General features: G+C 38.7%; 1 protein-coding gene across 2 annotated transcripts in view; it reads left to right on the plus strand.

Annotated features, from left to right (window-relative positions):
• The window catches only part of LOC123960983 (leucine-rich repeat transmembrane neuronal protein 4), a 45,752-nt gene extending 32,184 nt beyond the window's left edge, over positions 1-13,568 (plus strand). Inside the window, exon 3 of one of the 2 annotated variants that reach the window (XM_046036052.1) lies at positions 12,283-13,568. In XM_046036052.1, the coding sequence (XP_045892008.1) occupies positions 12,283-12,501 (219 nt within the window). In that variant the 3' untranslated portion in view covers positions 12,502-13,568. The remainder of the gene's footprint in view (positions 1-12,282) is intronic. The other variant, XM_046036053.1, reaches the window with a different exon arrangement.
• Positions 13,569-17,056: the final 3,488 nt, after the last annotated feature.

The following is a 17,056-nucleotide window of genomic DNA, read 5'->3' on the forward strand; positions in this document are numbered from 1 at the left end:
CACCATGGAAACTGGACAGGAGTGGAAAGCCTGTACTGCTGTGGATTGAGCAATGGCACTACAGCATCCTGGGTCCTACACTGTGACATTTATATGAAACGGTTTAGCACAGTGCACAAACTTCATCTGTCAACTCCTCTGGAATGCAAAATGTATAGATTATTTTTGCTACTGTTGTAAATGTTTGCTTTGCCTTGACCACTGTAGCACCATTCAACCTCAGCTGTTAGAAGCAACAAAATTCACTTACAGTATACATCAGCAGCCAAAGATCTCATGTTGCTTCAATTCTGAGCTCTCAGAGGTTTGCATGGCTAGATTAACGTTAAAGGTATTACATAAATTCTTTCTTGCTTCAGAAAGTTGGCCTTACAGCAGTACACTGCTCAAAAAAATAAAGGGAACACTAAAATAACACATCCTAGATCTAAATGAATGAAATAATCTCATTAAATACTCCTTTCTTTATATAGTTGTATGTGCTGACAACAAAATCACACAAAAATTATCAATGGAAATCAAATTCATCAACCCATGGAGGTCTGGATTAGGAGTCACACTCAAAATCAAAGTGGAAAACCACACTGCAGGCCGATCCAACTTTGATGTAATGTCCTTAAAACAAGTCAAAATGAGGATCAGTAGTGTGTGTGGCCTCCACGTGCCTGTATGACCTCCCTACAACGCCTGGGCATGCTCCTGATGAGGTGGAGGATGGTCTCCTAAGGGATCTCCTCCCAGACCTGGGCTAAAGCATCCGCCAACTCCTGGACAGTCTGTGGTGCAACGTGGCATTGGTGGATGGAGCGAGACATGATGTCCCAGATGTGCTCAATTGGATTCAGGTCTGGGGAACAGGCGGGCCGGTCCATAGCATCAATGTCTTCCTCTTGCAGGAACTGCTGACACTCCAGCCACATGAGGTCTAGCATTGTCTTGCATTAGGAGGTACCCAGGGCCAACCGCACCAGCATATGGTCTCACAAGGCGTCTGAGGATCTCATCTTGGTAACTAATGGCAGTCAGGCTACCTCTGGCGAGCACATGGAGGGCTGTGCGACCCCCCAAAGAAATGCCACCCCACATCATTACTGACCCACCGCCAGTGCAGCGGTCCTGCTGCTGGGTTGTTGCCCTCCTACGGCCTCCTCCACGTCTCCTGATGTACTGGCCTGTCTCCTGGTAGCGCCTCCACGCTCTGGACACTACGCTGACAGACACAGCAAACCTTCTTGCCACAGCTCGCATTGATGTGCCATCCTGGATGAGCTGCACTACCTGAGCCACTTGTGTGGGTTGTAGACTCCGTCTCATGATACCACTAGAGTGAAAGCACCGCCAGCATTCAAAAGTGACCAAAACATCAGCCAGGAAGCATAGGAACTGAGAAGTGGTCTGTGGTCACCACCTGCAGAACCACTCCTTTATCGGGGGTGTCTTGCTAATTGCCTATAATTTCCACCTGTTGTCTATTCCATTTGCACAACAGCATGTGAAATTGATTGTCAATCAGTGTTGCTTCCTAAGTGGACAGTTTGATTTCACAGGAGTGTGATTGACTTGGAGTTACATTGTGTTGTTTAAGTGTTCCCTTTATTTTTTTGAGCAGTGTATATTTGGGAGCATGTTTGGTGATTGACAGCTCTATCACATGAGCCTACTGTATCACACTCAACCATGGTTGCTGCTGCTTCATCGTCTACCTTGATCTGCCTAAATTTGGATTTTCTGGCTCCCGTAACAGATAAAATTGGCCACAAGTTGTAAAAACCCGAAACCGGGCTCGAAAAGAATCCTTCCAAAAAAAAAAGAAAAGTTAAAAAAATTATTTCAAGTTCAAAATGTTCATTTGAAGAACTTTTTGCGCAGTGCTCATTCTCTAAATTTAGTACTGGAGGGGAAATTTAACAGAACAGTTTGCACATGAATAATTACCTGCCTTATGCACAGTTCAGGTACTTGTCAGAGTGTTCCTTAATTAGCAGATAGCTTGTAAGCTTGACTGTTTCATGTTGTTGTGTCTCACTGACAATTGCAGCAGAGACTGGAAAGACAAGTGGAAGCAAACTTAATGTTACAGTGAAAAAAACAACGGGAGGATTTTAGCAGCAACCCCTCTTGAGTCAGACTGATGAAGCCCCCAAAGCGTGAGTTTAGGTTTCTCCCAAGCCCATTTTTAATCCTAAACCCCAACCCTTATCCTCTCCCTATCTTTAAATTTAACCATAATCCCCAAATTAACCCCTAGACCAAACTTTTCCTTATCCTTTAGATATGGCTGAACTCAGCAGGCTTGTTACTAACAAATACACTCACTTAATTGGACTATCCAAATGAGCTGTGAACAAATTACCATATCTCTGATGTAAAGGGGTACCTGTCTATGAGCATCTTTACAGAGATTTAAGCTGTTTCAAAAAAGGGAAAGGAAAACTCCAACTCTAGATACTGTGTCTGTACAATATTCCTATCAAACAAAGTATTGCCCAACTTTTCTGAAGCAGTCATCCGCACAATCAATGAGCATTCAATCTGAACCAAGGTGATTGCATTATTACCATATCCATTAAACACACGTCTGTCAGTCTAGTCTTTCATATATTTTTTGAACTCACAGTACTAAATTATGTGTGATTTGCAACATTAACTTGGAATCTCATCTGGACAAAGCAAGGCTGATAGACTCCAGAGATCCATTAGAGAATGAAATAGATTGAAACGGTTGCAAAGAATTCCTTTAAGTCTTTCTTTTAGTGTCACTGACTATGTATCTCTTCACGAACCTGTTTTCTTGTGGTGAGAAAGTGAAAAATAAGTCCATGAAACAGCATACATAATAATATACTATCTATTATTAGTAATTTTAAAATAACTTAGTTGTATTTCTATTATTAGGGACTGGTTAGTTTTCTTTCCAGTGCAGGCTGGACTAAGCACCATCCATCTGTCACCCTGAAAAGCACCAAGGGGCTTAAGATGATAACTGAATAACTTTTCATATTAAACATATAATAATGGATTTTTTAGGCACAACATTGACATTATCACTTTTTCAGTAACTTGTTAGCAAATAATTACTTATTTACACATCAACACTGGCAATGTAAGCATTCATTCGAAGTTGTGTTTCTGGCCACCAGACGTATGTAAGTCCAATATTCACTCTCCTTTTAGCTCTGTTTTTGGTCCCCGCCAACTCCTGAGGGAAATATCTGACTCTTTAGCTAAAATAAAATGCTCCACTATGTCCACCAGCTAGTTGTTAACTTGATTATAGCAATTATTACGTTTATTTTAAGTGCCCAGCAGAAGTGCTGTTTGTTGGGTCGACAGTCAGGAGTTTGTTCAGCCCTCTAGCTATGACTTTTACTGAGGATTAATAGTGGATAGCGCTAAAATATTATGGTACTGTCCATAATTGAGTCTTGGTTTTTGCCATGGTGAAAGATATTTATTGTAAAACACATTATTATGTTTTCTCCAGTAAAGCAGATTTGGTCTACCGATGCAATCAGAGCCAAAATGAAACAATACTAACATGTAGAATTATACATTTAAGAACTGTTTAAATTTCATGTTACAGGTTGTACACTGAGGGCATGTCAGCAGAACATCTGGCTTAGCCTACTATCAAATTGGATTACTTTAGGTCTCCATCCAAAGGAAAAAAAAAAAGCCTGTGCTGTTGATTTATTTTTCTCGCATCAAGGACAGCAATATTTAGACCTCAGTACAATACATGTAAGAGAATGAAAGCAGTGTTTAGCTCTACCATACGAGTGTGATGTTTGTTACATAAATTAACCATGAAGCTTAAAATACATCAATGAAAGAATAATACACTATGACACAATCACAATTCCAAGTAAACAACTGTGACCTTAAACATATTTTTCGTTTTTTCAGGATTGATGCATTTAATGGCTGTTTTGACAAGCAGCATCAGCACATACTGTATGTGTGTGTATGTGTGTGTGTGTGTGTGTGTGTGTGCATTCAGGAATGTGTGTGGGAGTGTAAAGAGAGAGAAAAACAGTCAGTGAGGGAGAATGAACCAAACACTGTAGCACGCATCTTACTGTTTGCCTCATGTTGAATAATATGCATCTATATATCTTGGCATCCATATTCAGGTTACTTATATCTACATATATCAGAAAAGACTCTTTAGTGACTCATAAATTGTCCATCCAGTAAATAACAGTAAATCTCGGCACGCTTTGCCAACATTGATGAGCAGAAAATGGGATGAGCAGCATTAGGAGAAGATAAATCCCACATCTGAAGGATTATGGTTATTTTGACGAATGCGAAGCGCTTTTCAAATAGAAATGTAATTACATGATGAATATTGAAGTCAGCAAAAGACGATCTTCAAATGCGGTATTACAATGTACAACTTTCGGTTTTCTTTTAGATGATGTCAGGTTTTTTTTTCCTAAAATCTTACTGGGAGGATGCTAATGGTCTGCTGTCTGTAATATTTATTGTGTGATTTATGTTCGATTGTGAAAGAGTAAATTCATCCTAGCTTTTGTATGCACATTTGTAACATTCATAATAATGAACTGTTACAATAAACTGTAGCATTAAAACTTTGAATAATAATAAAATATGATCATTATGATTATGATGTTGTGTAGTATATATGGCGGTGTGCAAAAGAACAGAATTTAAATTTCATTCACCTCAGGGCACCACCCTTAGAAGGGAAAATTATGTTGCCAATAAAGGCATTTAATTATATCAGTCTCAGTTTTGGAAATTGCTACTAAGTTCTTGACTTGTGTACAGTACCGTAATACTTCATACACACAAACCACATAATAAGGTTCTCTATAAATGAAAGGTTTATTGCACTACTAACTACAAAAACACACACACAACTAATAACTACATGACACACAAATAAATGGATAAATGCAACCATAAATAAATGCATAATAAATGCATGAATGAAGCCTTGAATACAATGACAGAGAATGCATGAAATGTGGAATATTTTATACTTTGTGATGCAGTGAATAATTATCTTGGGAAGCTGTATTAACTTGTAACTGGATAAAACTTTAGTATTGAGCAGTGAAATCACTTTAATGCACCATGTAATAGTAGTAGGAAGCACGAGTGAAATACTTCCATATTATTATTAGGAAGTCCCACTTATGACCTAACGTTTCTTAATTACGCTTAGTAATTGATTGAATTTTTCCTGAATCAGATGTTTCAGGGGAGAATGTCAACAGCGTTAAGTCATCCACCTTAGATCTACTGTGTTAATTATTGTCTTTGTTAAGAGTTAATAAAGTTAGCACACATCTAATGCTTCAGGCACACACTGTGTGTGTGGGTGCGCCAAATCTGTAAACAGTTTTGTTATTTCAGTTTCTGTTATGATGAACAGTGACACATAAACTTACCCTGTCCATATAGATTTCTGCATATATGTATAGTTGGTCCAAAAGTGATTATAGCAAATGAAATAGGAACCAACTGAATTACTACAGGTCATCCAGTTACTCTTATCCCTGCCGAAGGTAGTGCTGAAGAGGAGGGAGAGAGGGGAGCAGACAGATGCACACACACACACACAAACACAGCCATGTTCCTGTCAATTCAGTTTCTATTGCACCTACATCAAAATCAGCATGTTAAACAGAACTTAAAATTTTTCCTATATGGTCAGTTACACATCACATATCCAATAGTGTACATAAAATTTTAAATATATAGAAGTCAGTTCCTTTGATCTTCGCCGTCTGAGTTCACAGTGCTAAGTGCTGTGAGCTTCCATCTCCTGGAATGTGGGAGTATTAGGTCAGTTTGAGGTCTGTCTGTCACAAATTGACCACTTGTCACTTAACTTTCCATTAGTTCCATCCTTGAGTCCTGGCAATGCCTATTTTGTGACTCAGAGGTCATGTGAAGACGGGTGTTTGGTGAAAATTCATCTTTAAGTTCTAACACAGCCTGTTTCATGACTGAGAGGACATGTGGACAACAACTTCAGGGAAGGTTCATTCTTCTATCAATAAAAGAAAATGTTCATCAGCAAACATGTTGAGTCACTCTACAACACAATATCTGAATATGTATTTGGCCTACAGCACAGTATGCCCCACTTAATTACGTTTACTGACCAGGTGTCATCAGCTTCATGTTTATGTCAGTCACCCTAAAATCATTTTTCAATTTATCCATGTCAGGCAACGATCAGAGAAGGGGGTCTTGTGGCCATTAGCATGCCATTCAGGAACCACGAGTGTGTAGCCTAATAGACAGCAATGATAATAGAGGCTTGTCTGTGCTCTCCTGCCGCAGCGTTGACCACTGAGTGAATTATCCAGCTGACAGAGAGCAGCAGCACAGCTTAGGAGGCGGAGGATGTTGTTAATATGCCAATGAGAGCTCATGCCTCTTGTGCCAGTCTGAGGCATGTTGGCGTAGTGCAGCTGCCTATCAACTAATTGGGAATCATTTAGCAGCAGCTTGACCTACATTCAGAGCAGTGCAAAAGGGGACCACCTATGTGAATATTTATATTAGCAAGCCAAAGCTAATAGCTTGGGAGTTAGAATTAATTGCCGTGTGCCGTGTCACAAGAGTTCACATCATTGTCCTCTTCTACATGTGCGATAAAGTGTTTTAGAGTGGGTCAGTAGAGTACTTTATTGAAGAACTGTGCCTTTGTTATAGAACACCAGAGCGGTAGTTTTATATAATATCAGAAGGTTCTGATATTCCATGCAACACCTTTAATGCTCACTGATGTTTTGTAATCTGTCCAAAAACCAGAAGTGTAGAAACCGCTCAATTAAATGTTTCCCCCTGTTTCCAGTCTCTGTGCTAAGCTAAATATGAAGCTAACGATCAAGGTGGCTAGGCTGTAGCAGCTGGATAGCGTATTTATGGGATATTTAACAAACAGATATGAGAACAGTATAAATCTTCTCATCTTTTTCCAAAATGTCAACTTTGCATTGATTTCTGTGTATTCACATCTACTGTACTCTATTATGAATTTGTTAGTATGACAGTGTTAACATTACAAAATGACTTGGTGTGTACCACACACTACAGTCTTGTACAGAAATGGCCACTAGAACTGGTATTGGATAATTTGTCATTTTGCCTGGGGTGAGGATTTCAGTGCTTATGTTTTGCTGAGGGCAGAAAATGAAAACCTGACTTTCACTTCTCCTTTGCTTTCTGCTTCTACTTCAATTGATTCATTTATTTTGACTTGTCATTTAGGTAAATTTATGTTTTAATTAAGTCGAACAATCACTTTTTGTTTTATCAACACCCAAACAACTTAACTGAAATAAAATTAAGTAATATATGAAAAAAAGAGTGCTATTGTTTATACTAATAGCTGTTCCCACGTAAACCCTAAAACAATTCCCAGACTAATTGAGAAGATAAGGTCCTAACACTTCAAACTCTAGATTTTTCCAGTGATAAACAATGAGTCATTCTAGCTGAGAGGAAGCTGCGAAAAAGTGTATCATAACATTGAAATGAGATGTATTAACCTCAGGTATAAATGTATTACACAGTACAAACATACACTACAGCACCTGAAATGGAGGTTTAGAAGCCTTTGTACAGGACAATCAGTGTTTTCTCTTGTCTTTAATAAATTCCCTTCTGGGTAAATAGGTTGATCTATACTTTAAACAGTTAACAAAGTGAAGACAAGATCGGGCTGGTGCCAGATGCCCATTTTATTACCTTGGCCGGTAGCCAGTGACTCACTGAATAATGACTTACACTTGTCAAGAGGAAACAAGGCTATTCTTAGATAGCTACTGTAATCAAGAGATTTGAATTCATTTTATATTTATCCAGTATTGCACAACCAGATTGCAACAGACTTCCTGAGCTATTAAAGTTGAGGAAAGATGGTGATCATGCCTCAGGCAAAATCCAACTGTATGCAGCGTTCAGCCCTAAGCAGCACTACTGGCAGCTGTCCAAGCTGTGCTAGCCAATGACTCACCTCTCTTAAGAGCTCCAACCATAACAGCCAACATTTCCCCAATATTCCTGATTAAACCTGAATGCTCACGCTTCTTGGTTGGCCAAAAAGGCTTTTATTCTTTTCTTCTGTGAGACAAGAAACTGTAAGACATGAAACTGATCGTGTTTTAGTTTAGTGCTTCAGAAATGCAGATATTTTAACTTTATATCACTCATGAAGAACTGGGAAAAGGCAGGATCTGCTCAGTGTGAGTGGAACATGATTAAAATTCAATTCAGTGTTCAGTGTTGCTGACCTATGAGATGTACTGTCAAAATATAAAACAACATTTATTCCAATTTAATGACTCTCAACTTCATCAAGACTTCATTACGCTTATGAAGAGAGTTTACATTAGGTTCATTAACTTTGTTCTGACATTTTGCATTTTGCATTTAAGTAATTAGTGACACTTAGGAAAGCTGTTTGATAACTTTCCTAAAACAGGCATAGCTAATAATCGGTTGGCTAATTGAAGCACCAGATTAGGATGCTGTAGGAATTAAAAATGTGACCTTTTGGCAACCGGACTACTGTTTTTTTAATGACTTCCCATCTTACTATCCTAAGTATGCAAACAAACAGGAGATAGGATATAGCATTTTAAATCAAGCACAATAGTCTGCTGTATTGGTGCTGCTTCAGTACACATCATTTTTAGCCACACAGCCTGGCCCTTTGGATGGTAATTCTGGTTTGTTGGTCAGTCGGTTCAGCACTTTGGTCCAGATTTCCTTTATCACCATCAAGAGGTGAAATTTCAAATCCAATATTTTGTTTTATAACCAAATACCTGCACAACGGATGAGATTCCCATCAGCCTCAGCTTAATCGAGTTTAGTGCAGCAGCAAATGTTACTGTAGCGTGCTTACACATTAAACTAAGATGGTGAACATGGTAAACGTTATACCTGCTAAACATCAGCATGTATGAACACACTAAATACAACCTCATAGAGCCACTAGCATTGCTGAAGACACATACGCAGCCCTTTCATTCTTTTGATTGAGACCAGCCGCAACGCAGAGGGCTCCAGCTAAAAAACACAGGGTTGTGCATCTGCAATGTAACGAGGCATCGTGCGGCAAAATGCTGCAGTGGCCAATAACATATACATACAAACCTTGTGAATTACTTTGTAACACGAAGGGCATATTTCTACCGTTTACCTCGCAATCATCGCAGCGGAAGCTAAAATAATGCCATTGTGATAAGTTATTATTAAAAAACCACTGTGTGGTGTTTTGGAGTCCGGTAAGCCTTCAAATTCACAGATGTTACTCAAACTGGACTTCCTGGATTGTATTTTATTGTCTCACCAGTGTCACAACTCAACTATTGCAGCCCGTTGCGTTGTTTTAACGCGGGGCTCTCTTTGGTCTGAATGTCCGCTTAGTCTTGTTAAATATGTCAAACTTTACAGCAGATGACATTCAAAAATGTCATTAGAATGATTCATACTGTGTGAAATCGCAGTGACAAGTGTTGAAGAGTTGATTTACGTGTGTAGTGTTTGTGGAACACCCACTGAAATTAAATCATATAATAAATTGTAAAGTATTCATAAGTGTGGCTTTAGAGGGTTCATCTTGTGCAAGTCTTTGGGCTAAAATGTTTCTGGTTCAGTCCTACTTTACAACATTTAAGAGAGACATGTTGCAGACATACCACCGTTGGCTGTCAATGCAAAAATACTGGGTAAGGGCTTTGCTAAAGATTAAAGACCCCATGAAACACAAATGATAGTTTATTTCATGGTAAGCGGCTCCATGTGAATAAAAAATGTGAGTTTAACTTTTATGAACGGCAGACTGAGAGTGCTCTTTATGTAAGCTACAGTAGGTGACAGTTCAAGCAAAGTGCTGGAAAAGGCAGCAACTGACTAAAGTGTTTGAGGAGGAGGCAATAAAAAACAGAAAAAGGTCATGATACAGTGTGGTCGTTTTTTTTTTTAACACACTTTACCACGAAACTTGCTGCGGGTGTACATGTGTGTATCTGTGAATGTGCTTTTTGATTGGTAGCATACAAATCATAGATAAGCCAAAAAAAATGTACACATGCTATTTCGGAAATGAAATGGAAATGCGCCCACTTCTTCCTTAGAGATGTCACAATGTTACAGCACAAAGTTACAGCCGAGCCATTATCATGCTTGTTGCATCAGACTTTACCTCCTGGGCAAGCAGAAAAATGAGTTTGACATTGGCACAATTTGGAGCCTCTGCCGTGTCAATGGTAAATGTTATGGTTAATGTGTATCAAGTATTTTTTACATCTTTGAGTCTGAAAAAGGTCCAATTCCTAAACAATAAATTGCAAACAGAGACAAAAACCTTGATGTTGATACATTTGCCGCAGACTGAACATAATGATAATAAATGAGGAGCTTGTGTCAGATTGAGCAGGTTTAAATCAATCTGCACCGTGATGGCAAGCAGACTATACTTGTATATAAATACCTGACACAACAAACATGCAGTCACTATCAAAGCTTTGCATTGTAGGTTTTAGACTATTTTACGTTCTCTTCTGATTATTTGGAACAACGCAAATCCTTCAAAAACCCAAAATGCTATTTTAGTCCAAAACAAAGACTATATGATGCCACATAACTGTTTAAGGGGTCATAAGGAGCTTTCAAGTCTTTTTATGCTGTCTGGACTATTCATAGTGTTTATAGCGAGGAGACCTATATAATAATAGCACTACCAGTCTAAAAGGTGTATTTATTTGTGTATTCACAGATCTGTAGAGGTAAGGCAAAAAGGCCTTTTATTGTCTCCGTAACTGCAGCTCAGTTTATTTTATGGCACCTCTGGATTTCAGCCGGTATAAAAATGGCAATGTGGAAGTTAAACAGAGGAGGCAAGAGATGTTGAAGAGACAAAGGTTGCAAATGCTCTGCCAACTACTGCTGTACAGAGAGAGAGAGAAGGGGCTACTGGTTCAACCAGCGAACCGACCAAATCTGTATTGACTTTACCACTTACATGTTTGGCTTTTTCTATTGGAATAATTGGAGAAAACAAGTCCACAATGTAGCTTTTCCCCTTGACAATTTGTACAGAGAAATATCAGATCCCACCCCCCTCACACACAAACACAAACTGACACACACACACCTACACACACACACACACACCTACCTTATTTTACATTTGGTGCATTGTTGTTCATGAATTTTTTACTAAGTCCTCTGAAGTACTGTGCAAAGTTCATCTGTTGAATTAGACAATAGTGTTTTCAACTAATCTTCCTATTAAAGCAGGGAGAAAACGGAGCCAGATCATTTCTGGAAAGGAAAACACAACCTTTTGAAAGCTGTGGTCTTACATTTAAGGGTCTGGATGGTGACATCTAAAAGCCAAATCAGCTTTAAGTAAATACTTTTTGCAAACCAGTAAAATAATCCAAAACAACATATTATACAATACATGTTCTGCCAACAACTCATATTAATGTGTACTGTAGCTTGCAGTGGGTTTTCATAGTTAAATTGGTACAAAGATGTTCAGTCACTGCACTTTAGTGAAGTTGAATATACAGTGTTTGAAATTGGGAATAGTTCAGTGCTTAGAATAAGAATATTAAAGTTAATGGAAAAATGCAGAATATATGTCTCCATGTTGTGGAGGTGAATTTGTCCGTAGTGCATTCAAGTTCTGCATGCGTTCTGCATAATGTGACATATATGAATGTTTCTATACACTGTATTTTTTTGCTGTGAATTTCAAGATGCATGAGTGCATCCATATTTTGTGTGAACACATTAATAGGCATTAGAATATTAATATCAATATCACACAGGGTATGATGCAGCTTTATCCCATTTAATTGACATAATTCAGACCTCACTAGCACGTAAAACTAAGAGCGGTCTTTGAATCAGCAAAGTGCTTGTAATGTAATAAGCACTCTCTTCTAAATGGAGCCTTGACTCCATTTAAAAGAGGGCAGAAAATATGTGTGCACTCTTGCTTAAGGCTTTCATCTTGCATATAAATCACTCCAGCAGAAAGTGGGTGTTTGAGCACCACAGATTTCAGGTCTTGGGGCGTGCACTGTATCAGCGGCCAAGGCTGCATTAATGACAGCACTGTGCCACGACTGCATGAAGTAAATTAAAACCAATTCCAAACATTCTGAGAGCAGATAAAATGTTGGAACTGAGACTTTTTTGGCTGATTTAGAAGGTTTACATGAGGTTCTCTTCTTCTCTCCTTTCCCTTTTTCTGCTTTCTGTTTCTGTGTATAGATACCGCGGCAGCTGAGTGCTCTGACGTTGTACAGGTGTGAGCAGTCGGTTCTGGATTACTGCCATGCCCACCTGTCGCTACACCTCAACATGGGCATGGAGCCCCCAACTCGGGTGCTGGGAGGTCCGACGCCAGTCAAGTACCACCCGGGCCTAATGGCTGCCCTCCCCTCCGAGGCTGTGCGGCCTTGCCCCCAGACCCACTCCCTCCACCAGTGAGCTGTGCACACTGTGAGGCTCTGTGTCCAAACTACTATATGTCTGCTGCACACAATCAGAGGAGCACTCAGACGAAATGCAAGGCTGTGTGTGAGGGAACTGGGACTGGTAAAGAAGCAAAGGAGACAATTAATCTACTGCAGAGCATCCCGGGCCCAGGGTAATGAAAATGAAAATATTTCTCAGTGGAAATAGAGGGGTGCAGCAGTATTGATTAGTGAGCTTCTGATCTACCTGACCCTCAATGTCCTCAATTAGAAAAGGGGGCTGAACAGCAGCATGACTTTCCACATTCTGCTCTGCCTCTTGAGGAGTATTAAGGATAATAATTTAATGATTTGTTAATCTTATTAAACATATTTCCTTGACTTCTCCTTATCTGGGCACCTCTCTGCTGCGTCAGTGAGTAATCAAATCCAAAATGCTATAAACAGAGCAGGGAAACAGCATGAGAAGCAGTTGAGTAGCAGAAGAAATGAAAGATCAGCCAAGCTAAAAGGTTTTTCTGCTGCTTTGTCTGATCACACTGTCAGTCAGAGGTCTCTCTCTAACTGAAGTCCCCGTAGAGTTTTTCATCTTGAAAAATGACCCACCCAAATGAAATTACCCAAGACAAGAGAAACAAGTCAGAAAATAACGCACAGTAATTGTCATATAAAATGTACAGCCTACACATCTTGCCGGCAGTAAGTATAATTTACATGTTGACTTTTGATTTCCTGAAATGATTTGTGATGTTTATCACATAATAATTAATTTAATCAAGCTGAAAAATAAAGAGATGAAAAATAAACAGCAAGTACAGATCTTGGTCCACTGGGACGTTCAGATATTTACTTTTCATTATTAATTTAAATAACTCTTGTAGTTAATGGGTTTATGTTTTTTAAATGTGTTCTTCAACCAATTATCTGATTGTGCACTCATATATCTACGTGTGTGCTTTTTACAAGATGTTACATTATAATATATGCTAAATAAACTGTGGTAAATGACCAGTAACAGCGTCATTCATCAAGATCAGTGGTATCAACCCAAATAACTGCAGGATTTAGACAGCTGCATAGGTGGTGGAGACTGAGGAGTACAGCGCCGAAGCCGAGACTGATTAATAAGGATGTGTGTCTGGTTTTTGCCTTAGTGATCAAGAACCTGATACTAACTTTCACTTGCTTTTTTCTCCGCCTGTGACTGTGTGTGACCGTTATCTGAAGTAATACAGCATACTCAACTCTCTCAACTTGGCTCATGGACTTTTATGTTGCTTCCAGAAAAAGAAAAGGAAAGAACACCCAATTAAGGTCCTGGATATTAATAGACAGCAGCTTCATGTACAAATAGCGCGCCATGAAAATAGTGAAAGCTAAATGTGATATAATTGGAACATTTGTCAGCTGGGAATTGACAGTTAGTTAAGTCATTCCCCTGAACAGCAATTGTCCAGTCATAGTTTAGCAACTGTAAGCCTTTTTTTCCACATGTTGAAATGCTGTGCATTGAGCTGTAAGAATGATACTCTACATTTAAAGAGCTAGAGGACTAACTAGTTCTACACTGCAATACAAGAAGAACGCTGTCTCTTTATTACCACATTGATCATCAGCTGGTGAGCATGCCAATTTTTTTTTTTCCTGGGACATGCAGCTTTAGCCTCACTCAGCCTTTGTAGCATGATATCATGTACACTATGTAGCCATCAAATTCATATTTAAAATATTTCTCTCTTTTTTTAAAGTCAGCCAGAAACACCGTTTTCAACCAATTCATGGAGCAAACATTTAATTTTGCTAGCTTAATAAGCAAGCCAATAACAGTTGTCGTTTCAGCCGGGAAATGAGAAGCTTTTTTTGTGTAACTGTCTGAAATGAAGGAACTATTGATTCAAAAATTACTTAGAATGTGGGAAATCCTCCCCGGTTTCATTGTAAAGTGCTGTGTGAGAATGAAGAGCTTTGATAAGCAAACAAACTGCTTTTGAACATGTGACATAAAAAATTAAATTATCTATGTTTATTTATTTATTGTTATTTGTTTTCATAGAAATGACATTTTCCTTGTATTTACTTATACAGGCAACTGTGTACAACTGCACAATTGTATGTCACATTTTCAATTATTCCTCAATAACAGACATTTTGTAAATGCTCCGCCTGATGTTCCTCTGTAAAAAAGGATGGAGGAGGGAAAAAAAGGCCGTGCAGAAGATATATCTGCTCATGACAACACGTTCTGACACATGACAGATTCACACTGCTGTAGGATTTACTGCTCTGTAGCCGCACACACAAAACTGTTTAACGGGAATGATAGATTGCATACTGCACTCACTTCAAGCACAGCATTTGGTGATAGAAACAGGACAGGGAGGAGTGGCAGATGCAGCAGAACAGCATTCAGACTTATGTGTTCACATGCATTTACACTAACAAGCTGATGACTCATAATAGTTCAATCGATAACAACTTCTGCAGCAGTTCTGTCTCTACAACTTAACTAGGAAAATAATATCACCCACAGCACGTCAATTGTGTGACTCATAGAAACACAAGAGAAGAACAAGTCTAGAGTTTTCCTAAACCAGAATGGTTGCTTGATGATTTTCAGGGTCACAAGCATAGACTGTATATGAGAGTTGGACGTAGTCATCGTAACGTCACCCGTTTGTTTGTAGACTGCCGTTTTGGAGGCTCGAGTTTGGCCGATAGGGCGCCGACATGTTGAGTTTTTGTAACCAGCGGCACTGGACTTGACCATATTTGGACGAGAAGGTGGAGCTAACAGGCGTGTGTGGAGCTAGCTAGCATGCTTCGCTAGGTGTATCTATAATTCACGTTCACTGTCATTTTAACAGGGCTGAAAACTAAATGTACTCACCAGAGAAAGTGAACAGCCAACTCCTAGTAAGCTTTTTCAACGGCGCTGGTTAAATTTACACAGTGCCGAGGGTACGAGTCACTCCAGCCTGATTGACAGGTCGCCACGACTTGTCAATCATAGATAATCCCGCCCTGAAGCATACTCTGCTTTATGGTCTATTTTCCTCTAAATGGAACAATCATTTACTAAGTGAATTTCATGTTGTATTGAAGAAGACATCAAACTAGCGATTGAGACCATAAACTCATTAGGAAAGTGTTTTCTGAGGTAATAAATCAGCTGAGAAGTAGGGTCATTTTACCATTATTTCAGATGGAACTAGACTTCTTTTTGCAACCAGAAGAGTCGCCCCCTGCTGGCCGTTTGATAGAATGCAGGTTTGAGGGACTTCACGTCTCAGACCGGAAGCTTCCTACTTGGTCACAAGATGATTTCGGGATGCAGAAAAAATTTTCTAATTATTAGGATCCCCATTAGCTGATGCAAAGAAATGCATCCGCTACTCTTTCTGGGGTCCACACAAAACACATAACAAGAATAAAAATACACTACAAAATCAATACACAGATTAAGAAATTACAAGAAAAAAAGTAGTAGTAGTAGACAAAACAAATATACAACATAATAAAACAACAAAACAGCCAATTTTCAAGGAATAAAAAGATTTTAAAAAAATGTATGATAGGCTCTATTTACTAATATAAGCAGACATGAAATATTCCTTTACTTGTTTTTTAAAACCAATAATTTTTTGAGTTTTAACAAGATGACCTGGAAGAGAGTTCCATTCAGCCATAGCTCTATACAGCACTGTGCGTTGTTTTGAGTTTGTTTTGGATTTTGGAATAATATATTTACCAATTATGGCATGCCTAGTGGGGTATTAGAACTCAGAGTAAGTTACCTATACAAACAGTTAGGAGTTTTCCATACATTAATTTTGTTTATAAAGCCAAGAAATGATAGTTTTAACCTCTCATCAACCTTTAACCAGAAGAGTTTACAGTGCATTTTGTTAACATTAGCCCTTATTGGACAAGGGCTAAACGAGCGCTGCTGTCATCTGAAGCTTTGAAAACTGTTTTTGTGCGTGTTTGAGGGTCACTAGGGAAAATCAGTTTTGAAAAGATCATGTCCAAGCCTGCACAGTGAAGGACCAACAATATCTGTGCTCCTTATGGAGGCTTACTGTTATTTATACCTGATTCTATCACAAGCTTAATTTTCAGATATGAAACATGTCAAGGAAATGGCAAAAGTTGCTTGTTGTTTTGTTATTTACTTGACATTTTAACTATTTAGACAACATATTAGTCTTCTTGACAATCTGTTAGCACTTTCTTGGAAAGCAGACACAAGCTATTTTCTCCCTCTCCGCAGCTGTCAAAGTAAGGGAGACAATGTAACACTTTATATTATGTGGGCTTAAAATCCTCTCATCCCTCATTCTGTTCCATTGATTTCATCCAGTGATCCTATATCTGTGGGACTCGGGGCGTCATCGGGAGAGCTCTCTACATTAACAAGACTCATAAAAGCACAATAAAGTAAAGAGTAGAGGAAGTGTAAAAATTCACAATAGCTTCTTAATTGTATGTACTTTTTGCACTTTTTTTTTACGAACGCCCAAGTGATTAAAATATAGTATCTCTGTACACTTGTTTACTTAAATTAAATT

The sequence above is a fragment of the Micropterus dolomieu genome, linkage group LG21, assembly GCF_021292245.1.
Source record: "Micropterus dolomieu isolate WLL.071019.BEF.003 ecotype Adirondacks linkage group LG21, ASM2129224v1, whole genome shotgun sequence".
Classification (NCBI taxonomy): domain Eukaryota; kingdom Metazoa; phylum Chordata; class Actinopteri; order Centrarchiformes; family Centrarchidae; genus Micropterus; species Micropterus dolomieu.